We start from the raw sequence: 20,628 nt of genomic DNA on the forward strand, positions 1-20,628 counted from the left end.
CCACCTGTTGACGAGAGCAAGCATTAATCATGGTGCTCCCAGTTATCAATTGCCAACTGAAATTAGGAACATTAAAACCAGTAATTATTACCACTTAAGATGGTTAAGGTGGTTTTCCTCCCAAAAGTGAAAGTGATTGAAAATGAAGAGAATTTCCAAATTCCTCATATCCGTGGACTTACGTAAGATTAATTGAGAAGTAAAAGCAATGCTTTTAATCTTGAAGGGTCAGTTCATTCTAAATTTGGTAGGTTAATGGTCCAGGCATCAAAGGACCTTATCACCTACCTGGTCAGCTCAGGGCCAACCCTTCCAGCCATGGCCCAGGATCTGTAGGCACTGGTGTCTGTTGGTCCAGAGAAGAATTTGAACTGCTGCCCCTGATCTTTCCACTGTGTTTTCTCCAGAAAGCTGAGGACTTAGCAGGTTTGACTAGAAGAACAGAGAACTGGAAGGTCTAGTTCCAGGCCTAATGCTGCCACCAGCTCGTTTTTTGATCCTGGGCAAGGAATTTTTACCTCTGGGTCCAAGTTTCCCCAGACAAAAATGAGAGGCTTAGATTAGACAGCCATTCTAATGCTCCTAGCTTTATATTCTGTGATCTAGGTGAATGTCACATTGATTTTGCTACCATGTTCCAAAAGAAGCATCTGCATAATTTTCAGCAGCAGCGTCTGCCCCAGGGCCAGCTGTGCAGATGCAACTAAAGATCAGAGGCTCTCCCGCATGGCACCATCTCCCAAGGCTGGCCGTCATGCCCCAGATATCCATCCATTTCTCCCAAGCAAACCATCCCAGAGAAGAAAGGAGAAGAGAGGCTTCACCCATAGTACCCAAAGAGAATAATTTTTTAAAAACATACTGACCTCCTAAGACGTTACTCTAAAGCACTAATAGATGTTTAATGTCCAACAATGAGTATTAGTAAGAGAGAGAGGGAAAGCAAAGTACAGAAAGGTTCAAATTGAGAGTTCATATTGTATATACATAGTTAAAAAATCTTACCCACCAAAGCATTATGATGAGATAGGCTCCTGGCAGTGCTACGGTTATTTTGCACTTAAAGAATGCTTTATATAGTATTTGGGGCAGGAAGAGCTGTGCGGACATCTTGATGAGTTTTTTCCCACGCTCTTTAACAGAAATATTCAGACTTTAAAGAGTTGTAGCAGCTACAAGTAATTTATTGGCTGAGCTGGGAAACACTGCACCCTGTAAACCACCCTCAAATCTCCTGATAGTGGCCATTTTAATTAAACAACCAGATGGCAAGTGTTGGTTGGAAGATTACATTTCAATAATAATGAATACGTTTAGCATGGTCTTATATCATACAAAAGAGGCAACTGTGCTTGCACAGTGAAAACATTCAGAGCCTTTCTCCAGGTCACAAATGAGGTTTCTTCAAATCACTTTTTTTTTTTTTTTGAAGTTTTGCTAATTTTCTATTAGTGGTTATAATTTTGAGAATCAGCCCTCATAAAACAATAGATTTTCAAATATGGCAGTAACTTTTGATAAAATGAAACAATTTTGGTGGGGGCTTAATAAACCTATTGTTATTGCCCCCAAGTTAAGTCTTTCGGGACAGGTTAATCAGCTAACAAAGTACCCCAAAATAACATGAAATCTTCATCAAATATGTATTGAGTACATACTTGGTGCCAGAAACTCTTTTAGGTTCTGGAGACATACAGGGGACAGAGCAGAGGAAAATAACCCTTGAGGAGCTTATATATTCCAGTGAGAGAGACAGATAATAAATAAGATTAATACATGCTAGGTAGCAAAAAGTGCTACGGAAACAAAGCAGAGCCTGGGGCGAGGAGGCAGGTGGAGCTCCCACTGCATGTCCAGCCTGGCTCCCTGGAAAAGCTGGCATCTGAGTCAAGTCCTGAAGGGTGTAGTGAGGCAGCCAGGTGGGCACTGGGGGGCAGAGGGCAGCGGGTCCTAAGCAAAGGGGACAGCAAGTGCGAAGGTGGTGGGGAACAATTCGCTCCTGAATCTGAAGGCTGAGTGGGGCATTTTCTTGCCTTCCCACTGCAGAGCCTTGTAGCTTGCTGACCTTAGAGGGGAAGATGGAGTTTACCTCCAGCTTTCGTTGTCCTTGTTTGTAAGGCTTAATTGTGTTCCGAGTCTTTGTGCCAGTTGCAGCAGTTCACAGCAGTGATTCCGCCAGCTTCCTGCGTGGCTCTGACAGCGCACCCCTCGTTGTTTAAGCATAGTCTGCCCTTCCAGTGCAGAGCTGTTTAACGGAGCGGCCACTGACTGCCTCATAACTATTCATGACGAGCAGAAGGGACTAGCTCACACTTCTATTTTTGGTGTGAGGACAAGGCTCAGGTCCCTGGTGAAGTTTCTAAACAGATCTTTCTGATATTCACAGAGCAGTAGGCCCCCATATGTTTTTGTGGAAATATAGCTTGTCTAAACGATGGCATAACTGCCACCCTCCCAAGTCACCACAAATGCTCTTTACGTTATACAAGCATTTGAATTCTTGATGGCTTTGCTGTGTTGTTTTGAAAACCACAAACGAAGTAAGAAGTTATTGAGTCAGTAATTTGAGAGAGAGTAGAGACCATGTGACTATTTCAGGCCAACACATTTGAATTGGGGTTCTGTGCAAATTAGCATAATCTCATGCTATAGCCCAGGTGCTCTCCCATGGGCCAATAAATCTGATTAAAGAACAAGTCTGAATGTGATTGGGAAGGCCAAGTGGACCACACTCCCCTTTGTCCAGTGTATGGATGGATGAATAGAAAAATGGGGGCAAAAAAAAAAATTAAAAAAAGGCACCCAGTGCTCTTTTTTGCTTTAATTGTTCTTTTTCACTTTAATTTTTATTCTTATTATTTTTGTGTGTGTGGTAATGAAAATGTTCAAAAATTAACTTTGGTGATGAACGCACAACTATATAATGGTACTGTGAACAATTGAATGTATGCTTTGTATGACTGCATGGTATGTGAATGTATCTCAAGAAAATTGAATTAAAAAAAAAAAGAACGAGTGTGAAGTAGGTGTGCTACACCTTTCAGAAGTCATTTTTGCCATGGGCTGTTTTTCTTATACTCAAGTGAAGAGAGGGGCATTATAAAATATGCAGAACGCTAACATGGACTCAGCAGGCAAACGTCCAAGGGGGTTCCTTAGTGAACCCGAGTTTCGGCTCATTGACATTGGCAGGTGTGAGGCTGCCCTCACCCAGAGGCAGAACCTGGGGCTCCTCGGGAACTGCTTGGTAAGAGAGAAAAGCCTGTGGGACGTCGCGTGGATGGAGAGTCGTTGCAGTGAAGTAGGTTCCAGAAACCTTTCTCAAAACAGCTTCTGACCGTGACTGAGCCGGATTTATGAACATCATAGATTAGCTCGTTGATTGGATTATACAAATGACAGTCTCTTCTTTAAGGGTGTTTCGGTAAACATTATTTTAAAATCTAGTAAATTCTTCCATTCTGTAGAGACTGAGTAGTCAGCCTTCTATGTGGATTGCTAATTAAGGCCTTTATTGGCTCTGTGGTGTTTTTGTGGAATGTGGAGTTTTTTTACTGCAGGCTGTAACTGAATATGATGATGCAATGCAGTTTTACTAGCTATTTTCATTTACTTTTGGAAGATAGCTCACTCTCAGAGTAATTTTCTGGTACACAAATTTTGGGATAAAATTATTGTAATAATTGCTTTTTTTTTTTTTTTCCTGTTCTGAATTGTACTTTCCGTTAAGAGAACTAAACTAATGTCAAGGAAGCTAACAAGGTTTATGATTTGTTGATAGAACAAAGATAACATGGCCCCAGATTTAAATACAAATCTGTCAGTGGATCCCCTCCTAATGAACAGATGCTGCACACGTTTTCTCCTTTATTATCATCAAAATATCTCGTATCTGAAAAATGGAAATGTTGTTGGTTTAAAAATCACTTTTTAATCAGTTTCATTTAGCTTTTACACAGGAATGGGAAATTTCCAAATGTTCTGTTGGTGGACACAGAACCAGTCTCTATCGATAATTTGTATTTTCTGCACCTCCCCATTGTTAATTTTCAGCCAAAAATTAATACTAATAAATATTATTTACATGAAGGAAAAAATCTCATATCACACCCCACAGTCATTTGCTTAATTAGACAATATACCAAGGTGTTTTACAACCAAATGGTGGCATAACATAAAATTGAGCTGGATTTGTGAATGCATCTCCCCTGTTTTGTTCCCAGTAAGAATACCCGGACATCAGATACCCTGAGCAAACAACAGCAGACCCTGAGAATGCACATTGACATACCCAGGGCTCAGCTTCTGATTGAAGAGAGAGACACGATGGAGACCATCGGTAAGTTGCCCTGTTTGTTGTCTTGCACAATGTGGATGCTGCAGCAATGCCCTTTCAGCCCAATCCTTGGAGTATGGGAAATATTAGATAGGGGAACATCTTAAATGCTATTAAGAGCAAAGAAGTTAGAAGGTAGATAAATAGGCATTAAGGAGAATATGAGTACCAGCACATGTGGGGGGAAATTGACTTACATACACCTCAAAGGTCACCTGGGACAGGGATTCCCCAACTTTGATCTGCATTGGGTCTTTCCTGGGGAGCCCATTGGCACCACTCCAGAAAACCAGTGCTTGTAGTCAAGTAACCTGGAAGGGCTGTGCTCTAAGCTCCCAGATGAAAATGCCCTCTGTAGTCTACTCATCAACTTCATTAAGATCAGCCTTCCTTACAGAAAATGTTTGAACTCTACTCAACAGTGAAAGAAGCGAATGTCTTGGCACTGTTTCCCAGGTCCCCCCATCAACATCCGGGACCTGTTTCCTTAGCAGTACTTGGGAAACACCCAACTCTTTTGTTTTGCAGTTGGAGAACAGACACCCAGAGAGGTTTTTGGCTTGTCCTCTTAAATCCTGGTGTCTTGACCCTTTCAATTCTCTTTGCACTCTAAGCCCACTGCCCACACTGCCTGCCTGTATGGTTCTCTATCCCAGAATTAGAGACTTCCTATTTCCCTCACAAGGATAATCAGAAGAATAGCTAGCTAATGTTTATTGAATGCTCTCTAAATGCCATGTACTTTTTTTTTTTTTATCATTACAGTTTATGTATTTTAGATCCTGTAGGAAGTAAATAGTGAAGTTATAAAACAACAATACAGTAGTATTGGTATTTATATTTACTATGTGATCTTTACTGGAAATCTTTATTTCTTCATGTGGTTTCAGTCAATTGTTTAGTGTCCCCTCCTTTCAGCCTGCTTAGGACTGATCTACTGGTGATGAAGTCCCTCAGCTTTTGATTGTCTGGGAATGTTTTCATCTCCCCCTCATTTTTATCCTCCAGGTGTTTGTGAATTCTCCAAGTCTCTGATGGTTATTGACTTCTATTTGTATTCCGTTGTGCTCAGAGAATGTACTTTGAACAAATTCATTTTTTTATTTTTTATTTTATTGAGGCTTGTTTTTATGTCCCCACATACAGTCCATTCTGGAAAAAGATCCGTGATCACTAGCAAAGAACGTGTGTCCTGGTGACCTGGGATGTAATATTCTATATATGTCCATTGAAATTCTCTCTCTCTCTCTCTCATTTCTTTGTTTCTCTGTCGGTAGGGCTCCCTTTAATATATGAAGTAGGGCAGGTCTTTTATTAGCAAAATCTCTCAGCATTTGTTTGTCTGTGAAAAATTTAAGCTCTCCCTCAAAATTGAAGGAGAGTTTTGCTGGATAAAGTAATCTTGGTTGGAAATTTTTCTCTCTCAGAATTTTAAATATGTCATTCCACTGCCTTCTCGCCTCCATGGTGGCTGCTGAGTAGTCACTACTTAGTCTTATGTTGCTTCCTTTGTATGTGGTGAATTGCTTTTCTCTTGCTGCTTTCAGAACTTGCTCCTTGTCTTCAGTATTTGACAGTCTGATCAGAATATGTCTTGGAGTGGGTTTATTTGGATTTATTCTATTTGGAGTTCTCTGGGCATTTATGCTTTGTGTATTTATATTGTGTAGAAGGTTTGGGAAGTTTTCCCCAACAATTTCTTTGAATATTCTTTCTAGACCTTCACCCTTCTCTTACCCTTCTGGGACACCAATGAGTCTTAAATTTGGATGTTTTATTTTATCTATCATATCCCTGAGATCCATTTCAATTTTTTCGATTTTTTTCCCCATTCTTTCTTTTGTTCTTTCATTTTCTGTTCTGTAGTCCTCAAGGAGGCTGAGTTGTTGTTCACCTTCCTCTAATCTTGTATTATGAGTATCCAGAGTCTTTTTAATTTGGCCTACAATTTCTTTTATTTCCATAAGGTCTTCTATTTTTTTATTTACTCTTGCAATATCTTCTTTATGCTCTTCTGGGCTCTTCTTTATGTCTTTTATATCCTGTTCCATGCTCTTCTTCTTGTCCTTTATATCCCATGCCATGCTCTCATTGCCTGTCTGTAATTCTTTGATTAATTGCACCAAGTACTGTGTGTCTTCTGATCTTTTGATTTGGGTGTTTGGGTTTGGGTTCTCCATATCGTCTGGTTTTATCACATGCTTTAAGATTTTCTGTTGTTTTTGGCCTCTTGGCATTTGCTTTACTTGATCTTGAATTTGTCAGAATTGCAGCTTGGTGGCGTACACTTTCTCTAACTAACCAGCAGATGGCGTCCGTGAGTCACCTATTCCCCTCAAGTCAGTTCTCCCCAACTTTGTGGTGTGCAGGGATCTGATTCTTGTGGGGTCCAATTGGTGCACTTAATTTGGGTGTGGTGCCGGTGCTGTCCGCCCTGAATGAGGGGTGTGTGTCTGAGTGGTTAGGGAAGAAGGGCATCTTTAATAATCAAACCTCCCAGGTGTTCCTGGAGATTTAAGGCTTTTCTCTGCCACTGACCCAAAAGCCCTTGGTATTGGCTTAGGTTCCCTGGGATTTCCGAGCGGTTCCCCCCTCCCTGCTGTGCTTTTCCAGGACCTCTGTTGAGGGCGGGGAGGGCCGTGCCACGTCACAAGTGAGTGCCGGCCTCCAGAGAAGCCCTGGGCCGCCGGGCTGTGTAGGGGCATTCCCAGCCCGCTTCAAAGGTGGTTGAATGGGACCTGTTAACTTCCCCCTTTCCGCACAGCTCCGCCCTCCCAGCTCTGGGACAATCAGCCATGGGTGTATTCAAGGCCACTGTCCACGGCCAATATTGTGTCTTGTGAACAGTGCTGTGGAAAAGACTCCCGTCAGGCTGGGTTTCTTGGCTCGGCTCTGTGCTGTGTGTTCGGCCCCGGGCAGGAGTAGCCCCGCCTGCTGGGGAGACAGCTGCAAGTCATGCGTTTTTTTTTTTTTTTCCTCTCCTTTTGGCTCCCCTTTGCTCCCCTGGACCCGAGACAATCAGCAGTGGGTGTGGGAAGGGGTATCTTCCACCCCTGACCCCGAGGCGTTAGTCCAGACCGCGCCCGTCTTATCTGCAGCTGTTCCCGGGCTTATTTTTTTATTTTAAAATGCCAACCCACCGTTTCCCCACACCGCAGCATGGCCGAAGGACTCAGCCGACTCACTCACTCATTTCGGAATGCAGACTCCTGGTTTCACCAAACGCACATTCCCTGTGTCTTTAGCAGACCTTGTCCGGCTGGTGCTACTCTGGAAGTGATGTTCTGGCTCACTTTCTGGTTTTTTATCTAGTGTTTTCCATGGAGGTGATTTTTGCTCTGTCTCACCTAGCTGTCATCTTCCCCAGACTCCCGCCATGTACTTTTATGAGCACTTTATGTGCATTATTTAATTTCATCCTCTCAACCAACATCAGAAAAAAAGATTTTCTCACAGAGAATCAGAGAGGCTCCATGACTTTCCAAGGTCATGCAGACAATTGGGAGCAGAATGAGGTTCCCCACCCAGCAGCTCACTCCAGTGTCCCTGTGCTCTACCACCTGCCCTCTACCTCTGTGATGGAGCCATAGCCCCCTGGGTCCCTACCTGCAGGCCATTCCTCAAAACCTTTGCCTTAGAAACACCTCTGAGCTTTCCAGCACCCAGGGAAAACAGACACTGAAGCAGGTTCCTGAGGCTTCCTCTTGTCTCTGGTGGAACCCAGCTCTGTGTTGGTTTGGGGAGGTATTTGCCAGCCCTCTCGTCCCAGGACACTCCCCTTTCCTGTGGTCTGGACAAAACTGCCCAACTCCCAGCACATCCCCAGATGCTCCTGACAGGAAGGCAGTGGTAGAAGGACAGGTGGCAGTGCAGCCCCTGTCTCCCGTCTCTGCTCCCCACCTTTTCTGCACTGTGTCCTCACCCATGGCCTGTGCCACCCTCGCTGGATTCGAGGTTGGTCCCGGCGTAAGAGCACTCAGGGAAAGGTTGATCACATCTGATGTGGCCCCCAGAGAAACACTTCCTGTGTTGTAGGAGAAGGCGCTGCTTATCCTAAAATACACACATTTTTATTAGCTTGGCTCACATCAGAATAAGGTAGTAAGATTTGCTTTTGATCATGTTTTTCTTTTCAATAATACACCTAGGATCTCTTTTATTTAGTGCCATCAGTTGGACATGAAAGCAAAAATTTCCTTTGAGACATCAGTTAGAAAATCAAAATGTAATTTCCTTGACCTTATAATATGGTTATGATATTTGCTAAGTGTTCCCCTGTAGACTGTATAATAATTCTACATGCGGCTGTTAAAATAGATAGCTGGACCGGCCCTGTGAGTGCAAGGACTCGTCCTAGTAGCCAGTCATTGCTGGGTTAACAGCAGAGAAAGTTCTGCCCATCATGTCTCCACATTATAAGGACCCTTAGATATACATTCTGCCGCACAGGATCATCTATCACCAAGCATCATTTACCTCCCGGTGATGTGCGACAGTAAGTCAATGGCATTTTCTAATTATTGGGGACGTAGAAATCTGATGCTTGGAAATGCTCTGGGCTCTGACTAGAAGAATCCAATATTAGAGTGCCATTAATTTTTAGCCAATATAAATGGTTAACTTGCAAACTGACAGGCACCTGAAATTCCCCATTAAAGTCTGTGACCCAGCTCTGCAGATAATCTGCAGTGTGCAGGGGCTGGCTGTTACAAACCACAGCACATCAACGTTATACACAGAAAACCAACACCGATGCCAGGCCCCTGGTGCCAGGTCATGGGGTAAGAACCTGCCACTGTAGAAGGAGGACCCCACTTGAGCAGTGGGGGGATGGCTACAGGGCCAGACCTCCAAGCCAAGCCCTGGCGCCTGCCGCCCGCCGGCCTGCCCCACCTGCCCTGGGGCTAACAGACACCTTGGCAGTCCCTCCTCTGTTTCCCTGCCAAGAAATTTTATTCTAACTTCAAGAGGCTTTCCTTCCCTGCCAGAGCCTGAGTAATTGGATTCTGTAAGGTTCATTCTGTTCAGAGCCATTTTTGGGCACAAAGTCTAGTTGTGTCATTTATGACTTTCCCTGTTAATATTCTGGAGCCAACGCAAATGGTAGCCTGGTCCCTGCTGACAAAGTCTCATGAACATCATCCCAGGCTGCAGTCTTTGAATATTTACTAAGAATCCATCTACCCTAACCAAACCATCCCTTGGAGTAAAAATAAAAGCTTGTGAGTAAAGTGTGAAAAGTATCACAAACAAAGCAATGAAAATCTCGAGACAACCCAGTTATGACACACAGCCCTGTTGTTTGCTCATTCTCCAAACACTAAAATGTCCAGAATTCATCAGAATCCACTTTCCAGCTTCTCTAACCTTCTGGTGCCTACACCAGCAGGACTTTAGAAATCTGATAATTGAGTCATTTTAGAAGTCAATTAAAGGATGCTGTAGAGTAATTAAAGCTCAAAAGGGGTGGGAAGGAAAGGAGCATCCTGGAATCCTTTAAAAGAGAGGAATCAATAAGCTCTGATGATTGTTTTTCTCTTTGCCCATCTCCCGCCCCCAACATTTCCCAAGTCCAGTTTGAAAGCCAACCCCAATAGGGAGGCTGCAGAGGCATTTTCTAGTGCCACAGATGCAGCTCTTCAGCCACGCAAGGGACCCTTTGTAAATGGCAGCCCTGTCACTGGGTGGTGCTGACATCATGGGTGAAGCCTCAGGTGAGCTTTAGAGAAATACATGAATCCAAAACTATATTAAATGGGCTGCGAGCACAATGAGCTTCCCCAAATCGAGGTTTGCTTAATGAAAAAGAAACCAAGCCCCAAGGCTGAGGGGCAACGCCTCTCTGCATGTTGACCATTCTGGCTAACTTGTGGCCCAGAAACCAACCCCAGAGGATAATCTAGAGCGATTCTAGAGACAGTGCTTGAATTTTCCGTGGTTTTTGTTGCTTTCAATGAGGTTAATAGCAGTAGTAGCTGTAATATTAAAGCAAAGGAAAGGGAGTTCTGCTTTTGGTTGGGTTTGGTTTGGTCTGGTTTGGCTTTACAAACTCTGGTGTGGGAACAAAGAGGAATGACCGCGTTTGTTGCTCTGCATTCCGCTGTTTTGCAGATGACCGCTCCACGGTGCTGCTGACCGACGCTGACTTCGGGGAGGCGGCCAAGCAAAAGTCCCTGACGGTGACCCACACGGTCCACTACCAGTCGGTGTCGCAGGCCACGGGGCCGTTGGTGGACGTTTCAGATGCTCGGCCGGGAACGAGTGAGTTGGCGAAAACTCTTACCATGGCATTGGGCATTATTGATGCTGGGAACACGCTGATATTCTTTCCCTGCCAAATGAAAACTGGGGGGTTTTCAGCCCTAGGTCTAAGAAACAATTAGGTATGACAATGTCTTCACTTGAGAAATTGAGTTTCCATTATTTGGTCTTAGCTGTTATTAAAAGAATGTCAGTCGATACCAATAATGCTTGTTATTGTTTTACTATGGAAAGTGTTAGAAATTTTAGTTCAAGCTTCTCTTTAATTTTTATTATTATTTAGATAACACAGGAAAAGGGGAAGGAGCATTAGTGTGCACATACTATATGCTGGATTAGAAGGATGCTGTCATCTCAGTGTTACCTTTGCATTACCCTAAGAGATACCTACATGTAAAGTGGTTGTAATAGCCCCTGTTTTACAGATGGAAAAACTGAGTCTCCAAGTTTGGATAAACAGCTCAAAGTTGCACAATAAATAGTAAAACCAAGATTCAGCTCTAGATTAGCCTGTCATCAAAATTTACACTTTTCTCCTGAACAGACTGAAAAAAATTACACTGCTAGACAATCCAGGGATTATGTTGGCTTTAAGTATTATTTGCATCCATAATAGATTCAGCTCTAGATCTATCTGTCCTCGAAACTTAGGCTTTTCTCCTGAACAAACTGAGAAAAGTTACCATTCTTGCTAATCCAGGGATTATGTTGGGTTTAATTATTATTTACGTCCATAATATATGGAAATTGATTATTTTAATGGAATTAAATTCCCTAATATATATCTAGAGTTTGCTAACTAAGTATTCTTATTTCTCCATAATTGAAAGTGTTTCTAAATCTCTTTAAAGACTAAGAAATTGGTATGTCCCAATTATTATCTTTTTGAAAGCTTTGATGTTTAACTTTTAAATCTCTAATCACCTTCTGCAACAACTGACATTCTTAGAATCGTGCATTATAATTAGTAAAATAAATATTATAGTATTAAAAGCTATTCTTCATAAATTCTGTCTAACTTGTGGAGCGTTTGTGAAATGCACTGAGCTTGAGCAAACAGTTGACTATTGAATATCACTGTAGTATACAAGGAAGGCTTTAACAGTTATTGAAATTCATTTTTAAAATGGTTTTAAAAACCATCCTAAAGGAGCCTTTTTTTCCTCGCTTTTTTTCTTTCCTCACCCCCTTTATTCTTTGATGACAACACAGTCTGAAGTTATATATAGGACGTGAGTGAGAATTAGCTTTGCGAAGGGGTGTGTATGAGAGCCTTGCCCTTAAAATTGTCCCAAGAACCTGAAAATTGGCCTTTCCAAAGTGATCTGGCTGGTCAGCTTCCAGCTACTTTGGGGCACTGCCATGATGGGTTTCTTTTTTTTTTTAATTGGATTCAGTTTTATTGAGATATAGTCACCTACCATATAGTCATCCATGGTGTACAGTCAGCTGTTCACAGCACCATCATATAGTTGTGCATTCATCACCCCAATCTATTTTTGAACATTTTCCTTACACCAGAAAGAATAAGAATAAGAATAAAAAATAAAAATCAAGAAGAACACCCAAATCATTCCCCCATCCCACCCTATTTTTCATTTAGTTTTTGTCCCCATTTTTCTACTCATCCATCCATACATTGGATAAAGAGAGTGTGATCCACAGGGTTTTCACAATCAACTGTATGACGGGTTTCTGAGTCACCTCTTGCTGTTAAATCAAGGGAAGATTTGAGATCCTGGAGGGATTGGTCCTTTAAGTTGACAGATCCTCTGGCCCTGGCAGCTGAGATGTTGTTGAGGATAATAATAGGAGAGGGGGAAAGAGGCAGAAAAATCAGATCAGATACTCCAGGCGGTAGTTCCTGGCCTTTTGTGTGCATCAGAGTCACCAGGTGCTTGTTAAAAACACCCACTCCAGGGCTCCACCCCTGGAGAGTCTGACCAGGTGGCTTAGGGCAGGCCTGAGAATCTGCATGGTAGCAGGCTTCCTGGGTGATTGTGTTGCTAGTTTTCTGAGTGAACCCTTCATTGAGAGACTTCCTTAAGTGGTGCAGCTTTGGCAAGAACCAGCGGGAGATGTTCACTGTCGCCCCTGCCCTGGAGCGGTGGGGCAGCGCCCCTCACGTGCCCCGTCACGGCACATCATCAGTTCTTGCTGCCCGATGAACGGCAGTATGGTTTCCACCTCCCTTTCAGGGTTCCATTAGCAGAGAAATGCACAGAGGCCACCAGTAAACAGTTAAGACTGGAGAGGAGGCAGTGAGCCTCAACACTGAGAACCGTCCAACTGCGTCATCCACCCCAGAATAAAGGGGATGTTGATTTGACTCTAGTTAAAATATCTAAGGAGGCATGAATCCGAGTCCCAAACAGAATTCGTGACTTCTGAGCAGAAGGTGATAGGTGAGTGGCAGGCAGGACACAGCTGGGTGGGACAGGTGTCTCACGGCTATAAAAAGGCAGGCAGGCGTGGGGGACTTCCGAGCACCTTCATTCAACATCCAAAAATATTTATTAAGGATCTAGCTTACATGCGGCCCAGTGCTTGGTGATGGGGACACATCGCGAGTAAGAGGCAAAAAGACGTTCATTTCGTCCTATAGGGGAAAGTCAGACATTAAACAGGTAAAGATATTATTTTTCAATTATCAGTAGGTACTAGGAAAAAAACAGATCAGAACGATGTGATGGTGAGCACTTGGGGGTGTGGGAGCAGAGGAAGGGGGCTTCTTGGGATGTCGTTGCTTGGGAGAGCTCTGTTGAGGAGAAGGCATGAGCCAAGTTCAGAATCATAACTGGCAGCCGGGCAAAGGGGAGAGCAGGGATGGATGGGCTGGGAGAAGTAGCTGGCCGGATCTTCTTGGGGGGCTTTGTATGTAGGGTCACCCATTTGACAGGCTGTCATCCCAATGGTTTAACATGATGATCATATCACAGCTCATAGACCAAACTTACTTTCATTTGCGATGATCTTCCTTAAATAGTATTTATTAACATTAGGCAAATCTGCTCTCTTCCATGCATCGGTGTATGGTTCAAAACAAACAAACAAATAAACAAAAATGGAGGGTATTCATTTAGCATCTACAGAACACTCTGCATTAGTAAGAGATCTTTGGGATCCCTTTTGTGTTAAATAGCCCCCCAGACCACAATGGGAGAGCCCAAGCTTTTTCCATTTTTCCTGTAGAATTAGAAATGGCGGGTGGTTGGCCCACAGGCCTGACCACACAAATTCGGAAACATAAACCTTCGGAAGCCCAGCTGGACCCTTCCCACTTCTTGGACCCCAGGAAGCAGGTGTTGCACCTGTGTTAACCGCAATCCCGTAGAGCACGTAGATCTCTCTTCTCCCTGTGGTTTGGCGTATGTGCCTAAATTCATTTGCATTCTCTCTCTTTTCAACTACACAAGGCATTATTATTCTCTTCTGCTAGGACTGTGTTGTCATTATAGGAATTCTTTATTTTAAGAAGAGCATCTAAAATACGTAATTTGCATCATAGAATGACTGGATTGTAAAATTTATGCTTCCAAGTGTTTTATTAGCTTGCCACAGAACAGCAATCAATTTTTATTATGAGGATGGGAGAAATTGCACCCATTTGCTGTTTATCTCTTTCACTGCAAAAACATCCCTTGGTTGTTTGCTGCTCTGCTTGCTTCTGTCTCACCCGTGGGGTTATGAAACAGTTGAAAGCTGGGACCCGTAATATGTGTCTCGATTCCTGGCACCAAAAATGGTGTAGCTGACCACAGTAGACATTCAGCAAATATATTTAAAATATTGAACAACTATCAAATTCTGGAATCAGAATCTGCGGGGATGTAAAAGAAAGAAGGTTGAGTAGCTTACACAGGACATAGGCAATCAGTTTAATTTCCCTTTCTTTGCTCTCTGTTACTTCATACATCTAATGAGCTGGGTGTCTGTCCTCACCCAGTTAGAGGCATCTCTTCTAATATGTACGTGGTGTCATCCCACCACACTTTGCAGATACTTCCTGTTCTAGTTTGCTAATGCTGCCAGAATGCAAAACACCAGAGATGGGTTGGCTTTTATAAAAGGCGGTTTATTTGGTTACACAGTTACAGTCTCAAGGCCGTAAAGTGTCCAAGGTAACACATCAGCAATCGGGTACCTTCACTGGAGGATGGCCAGTGGTGTCCAGAAAACCTGTTAGCTGCGAATGCACGCGGCTGGTGTCTGCTCCAAGTTCTGGTTTCAAAATGGCTTTCTCCCAGGACGTTCCTCTCTAGGCTGCAGTTCCTCAAAAATGTCACTTGTAGTTGCTCTTGGGGCATTTTTCCTCTCACAGCTTCTCTGGAGCAAAAGTTTGCTTTCAACAGCCATCTTCAAACTGTCCCATCATCTGCAGCTCCTCTCTCAATTCCTGGCATTCTTCAAAGTGTCCCTCTTGGCTGTTGCTCCTCTTCAAAAGGTCACTCACAGCTGCACTGAGTTCCCTCTGCCCATCAGCTCATTTATATGGCTCCACTGATCAAGGCCCACACTGAATGGGTGGGGCCACGCCTCCATGGAAATTTCTCATCAGAATTATCACCTGCAGTTGGGTGGGGCACATTTCCATGCAAATCTAATCAGCACCAAAACGTCTGCCCCATAAGACTGCATCAAAGAATATGGCTTTTTCTGGGGGGCATAATATATTCAAACCAGCACACTTCCCAATGAGATCACTACCTTCCAAGGAGAATTTAAATCAACTTTCTTAACTTGGAAAATGTGCAAGGATGTGAAGACATGTGAAGAGATAAGTATTAGCCTTGACCTGTTGTTGTTATATTTACCTGGAAGGCATTCATTCATTCATTCACACATGCAACGAGAACTTACCAAGCACCCATTATATACTTAGTGCTCGAATGGGAAATGAATAGGACACAGCTGCTGCCTTACTATCTCTACTATTCAGTTTCTTGCTGAATCACACGAATTCTCCAGCAACTGGTTTTATGATTTTTAATGAGTATTTTTTTCTCGCAAATCTTCTAAATTAAGTTTATAGCCTTCTCAATCAATTCACCAAATCTCTTGACCAACATCTTCCCAATAAACTCCATCCCTCACCAAGTTTCTGTCACTGAGACTCCTAGGCAGGCTCACATGTTTGATCAGGCTCTCCCCGAGTGCCCGGCATATTCTACCACGCTACTCTCATCCAAGTCCACACAGCTCCGAAGATGGGAAATGTCGTTACCCCAGTTGCAGGGAGGAAGGAGACGGGCACATCAGAGGAGGTCACTGGGCCAGGGTGAACTTCAAAGCTCCTGCTGTCAACCACTCTCTATTGCCTTTAAGTCACAATTATGCTACACAAAGGAAATCTGAGGACTGAAAAACAGACTTCAAAGGTGTATTAAATAAGAAAAGCGTACAACATGGATTGAATCTTTATTGTTGGGACTTTGAAAAAATACATGCCCTAGTAGTCTGGGATGGGTCTGTAGGTGAAGAGTGCCCAGTGCCTAAAAAGCCCTTCATAAATATCTGTCAACCAAATGATAGGAAAGGTCGGGCCTCCCATTTCCATCCTCTCTATGAGACAAATGGCAGTCATCAACAAAAGCTGAGGCCTCAGCATGTTCAAGAGGTGAAAACCAATAGCAGGGGGGAGCCAGAGTAGTGCCACCATCACGGTACTAGTTTGCAGAACATGTTTTATAGCCCTGTCATCCACAAAATCCTCTCATCCCACATTCAGGACTATGAAAATAATTTGATTCCATGAGCAGAAGCTTAATTCAAGTTCAGACCCGGAGCTGAGAGGTTATCAGTTACTTCCATTGCTCACTGTTTAACAAGCATGAGACCTCATCACTGAGTTGTATTTGTATTAGTAGTATATTGGGGAGCCAAACAAAATACCTTCCATGCAGGGGCAGTAAATCCCAACATTTATTTGCTTAGTGGATTATCTAGTAAGTTATACAAAGGAGGCTGCTGGGTGGAATCAAAGTAACATTTTTATTTTAGCTGCTATTTGAGGAACTGTCATACAGAACAGATCAGTTCAGGAACTAAACAATAGCTCTGAAAGTCCCATTATTGAAAAACTGTGTCAGGCACCCCAGTAGTCTACATACTGAGATAATTTCCCCTCTAGGGTGCTTGCTTAAGAGCTGAGCAGAAGTGTAGAAAAGTAATATCATGACCTATATATTCAACACTATCAGGCCACTGGCAAAACTGTCCTCTTCTAGAAAAAAGAGATAATGCACAAAATTAACTCAAAGAACATTTTAGCTTTGAATAGAAATTGGCACATGCAGTGCAGGTTTACCATGAAATTTTCCAAATGGGTTGATCTCTGTGAGGAAAGGGGGGACGGGAGTGAAACCCCTTCCCCACCTTTGGTGTGTGACCATGACAAGAGGTGAGGGTCGGGGTGTTTGAGGAAATTGTGTCCTCAGTGTGGGACTATAGAACTGGCCCCTCCAGGGATCCTCCCTCCCAGGAGAAAACTTCTCAGACTGCTCCTCTGATGTAGTTGCCTGAATCTTAAAGAAGAATAAAAATGAGAACCCTGGAAACTTATGTAAGCAGCTGGATAATTTTCTGAAAAAGATTCATTAGCATTTAAATAACAAGCTCTACTTGCTTAAGCTCCACTTATCAAGTGGGTAGTGCCTGGAAGACATTTAGCCTTCTACTGATAATAAAGGTTCCTTATCTCTTTGAGGACCTCTCTCCTAGCATTTCAGTGCAGAAACACAATTATCATTCACACCTTGTTGTCCAGAGAGCTTGGCAGGGTAGCATAGCTCATTTACATTCTAATCAAGGCCAAAAAAAAAAAACCTTCCAGACAAAGTCTTCCAGGGAATTTTGCAAGCAAGAGATGAAATCTGTCTTAAAATCAATGCCCCAGAGAATATGCACCAAGACTGAGTATTTTATTTTGATGACCCAGGAAATCTTAAAATATATTGATTTGGCTGTCATTGGAATGTTCCTCTCCAGGATCCTGGAATGATGGATTAGGTTCAAAGTCCAATAACTAGAAACTTGCAAAGAGGAAAAGTCTTCATCTAAAAAGAAAGTAATTTCCCTTCTTTCCAGCATCAGTCTCTAATGTTCCAAGGTGGAATGATGTACGAACCAGTGCCAGGCAGACATCGTACTGGAAAACTTAGATGTCTGGGTTGAGGACATGTGTGGTCAAGGAAAGGGCAGTCACTGAGCCATTCTTTTTCACTCAAGAGCTGTGTCACTTCCCCTTTCTGATCTTCCTTTGCATCCTCCATTAGGTAACTCTGGGCTATGTGCTTTCATTCTGGGGGCTTTATGTACCCCCTGAATGAGGTTTCACAGGCTCTGCGGATGGACGCAAAGTGAACCCCCTTGCCATGGCCTGCAGGGACTGCCAGGTGCATGACAGCATATAAACATCCCAGTGAAATGATGTCACAGGTTGGCCTGATCAGTTCTTGCTCCTTTGAAAGTGCTCCATTAGTGCTGAGCAGTCAATCCAAACTACTATTTAGAAGTGACCAGTGTATTTTGAAATATAACTGCATAAAATTCCTCTATGAGACTCAGAGAATTCAAAGATGAGAAGGGTCCCATCTAGGATCTTATGTTGCCTTCAGGCTGGAGCCCAGAAAAATCATTCCAGATAACCGCATCTGTTTCCTTTCCTACAGAATTCAAGACAAGGCAAAACAGTGGTCCACTCCAGTATCCCACCTTTTTTGCTGCCATAACTTCCGTCTCCTTAGCTCACTGCAGGGTTGAGCTAAGAACTCAGCTCGCCCCATCTACTTGCTGTCTGGTTCCAGACTCAGAGAAAATGGAACCCATCTGGCAGCAGCCTAAGTACACATAAACCTTAACATTTTGAAGATGGTAGACATGTGAAATCCAAATTCCTCTTAACTCTAGATTGAATAATCCAAGCCATCCTGGTCCAATTTCAGAAAATTCCGTTGAAGAAATATGCTACAATAGCAAAGGGCTAGGGAGATAGAGAGACAAAAAATTATGGTCCGTCTGCTCTAGAAGCTTGCCATTTAAAGACTAGATGAGCCATACTTAAGACAATGAGTAAATACAAAACAACAGGGCAGGCAACACCTCAAGGTAGAAGAACTTTAGAACAGAGGGTCTACGAGAGCATGTTTGTCAAGTGACTTAGGGAAGTCTGAATGATGTACACTGGATCTCAAAGTTGGTAAGGGCCAAGAACAAGGTTCAAACTGTAGCTCCTGGGTCCAAGTCTAGTGTTTTCTTTCTCCTAAAAGTCTTTTAAATGCTAAAGCATCAAGATGAATGCTTCAGAGGAAGGAGAAATAGGAGAAAGGAAAAGAGAAAGCCAGGGAAAGCGTCCTGGAGAGCTGGGCCCTGAGGTGGTGGGAGGTATGGCTGGCTGGGGAGAGCTGCAGGCAGGTCCCCAGCCCCACCTTGATCAGCTGAGGATGCTCATCCAGAGACAGAGACAGACTTTTCACTTGGCTCTTCGCAGATCCCACCACCAGAAGGAATGCCAAGGCCGGGCCCACGGCGAGAAACCGGTATGCCAGCCAGTGGACCCTCAACAGACCCCACCCCACCATCTCCACACACACCCTCACCACCGACTGGAGGCTGCCGACGCCCAGGGCTGCGGGCTCCGTGGACAAGGAGAGTGACAGCTACAGTGTCAGCCCCTCACAGGACACAGGTAAGGCCCCGCGCTCTTCCCCTACATCCGTGGGGGACCAGAGGATGCTGTTGTCCCCATCGTGGGCTTCTCGGGCAACAGGGAAGGGAGAGAGGGCTTCTTGTCCTTTTACCTACTCTCATTTAAAGACTGCTTGTAAATGATTAAGCAGTTTCTCCAACAGCTACCAATACCACCATACAGCATTTGCTACATCCAGTGCTGAATGGATTCTGCAAAACAGAACCAAAAGTTGGCAGGCCCTGAAGGTCAGGCCCATGCTGCTCCCTTCTGTGAGTTCCCACCCATCGAGAGGACTATAGAAATTTTAAGTTTTCACCTGCACAACTACAATAATTCCCAATTACCCTCTGAGGGAGTCTGACCCACAGCCGTCTCCAGGGCCAGGATAATGTGAGTGAAGTTTCACAAAGTCATAGCACCCTCTACAGGGAACATAGTCTGAAGGGTTTGACAAACTAGGGTTGATTGCAAGGTATCCTAGACACAGATCACCTCGTCCATGTCGTCAACACCCAAGATTTCAATTCGGAGAGATGATAAGTCCTAAGAATAACATTGGGCTGCACTCCCCCTTAAATCTTGAAAAGAAATTATAGCTGAACCTAATAGCTGTAGGAAGTTTAAATACTCATTTTTCCTTTGTTCTTGATGATAGACTTCAAAAACAGTCTTCCAAAAATGGAGCCTCACCATGCAAATTTATTTTTATGACTGTTAATTCTTCTTAGAAGAGTCTCAGAGTTTACAGAGGTGACTTCAGAACTTTTTCGTGGGCTCAAAAGGCAGAGGTTTCTCTGCCTGGTTACTAGCTGTTCTCTAGCCCCCATCACGGGGGGGCAGAGCTAGAAACACACAGGGTAAGTCCCAGGGACCGGGTAACATTCTGCCAGTGGCTAATTGATGTGCAAAGTCACGTCTTCATTTCTAACCATCACTGCGTCTTCACCACATCTTCCTTCCCCGAGTCTGAGACCCGAGCTGAACTGCAGAGCTCAAATCATCTTTGCCAATTAGAGTCTCCACGGAGTAGCTCGATTTGCAAGTCAGAGCAGGGAGGGGGGCACTCCATCTCCTTTACAATGCGTTCCCAATTGTTGGAACTGAAAGCAGAATTTTTAAAGGAGGACTGTTTACTTAGGTACAGAGATGCCCTAGGCTAGGGACATTTGATTGCAGCGATTCAGTTGAAACAAAGGTTTTCTGTGGCTCGTGAAGCCAGCCTCACGAGGGACAGAGTCCTTTGCTCAAACAGCCAAGATTCCTGCCCAATTGTAGAGCGATCTGGAAAGAATAGCCAGAAGCCAGGGAGGACTATCCTGTCAGTTCAAATGCAAGGTGAGAA

General features: G+C 43.6%; 1 protein-coding gene across 1 annotated transcript in view; it reads left to right on the top strand.

The window, feature by feature from the left end:
- DSCAM (DS cell adhesion molecule) overlaps positions 1-20,628 on the top strand; it is an 834,563-nt gene that overhangs the window by 796,911 nt on the left and 17,024 nt on the right. The window contains exons 29-31 of the mRNA XM_037831465.1: positions 4,224-4,339; positions 10,448-10,597; positions 19,086-19,283. Of these exons, the coding sequence (XP_037687393.1) occupies positions 4,224-4,339; positions 10,448-10,597; positions 19,086-19,283 (464 nt within the window). The remainder of the gene's footprint in view (positions 1-4,223; positions 4,340-10,447; positions 10,598-19,085; positions 19,284-20,628) is intronic.

Source organism: Choloepus didactylus, chromosome 1 (assembly GCF_015220235.1).
Source record: "Choloepus didactylus isolate mChoDid1 chromosome 1, mChoDid1.pri, whole genome shotgun sequence".
NCBI lineage: Eukaryota > Metazoa > Chordata > Mammalia > Pilosa > Megalonychidae > Choloepus > Choloepus didactylus.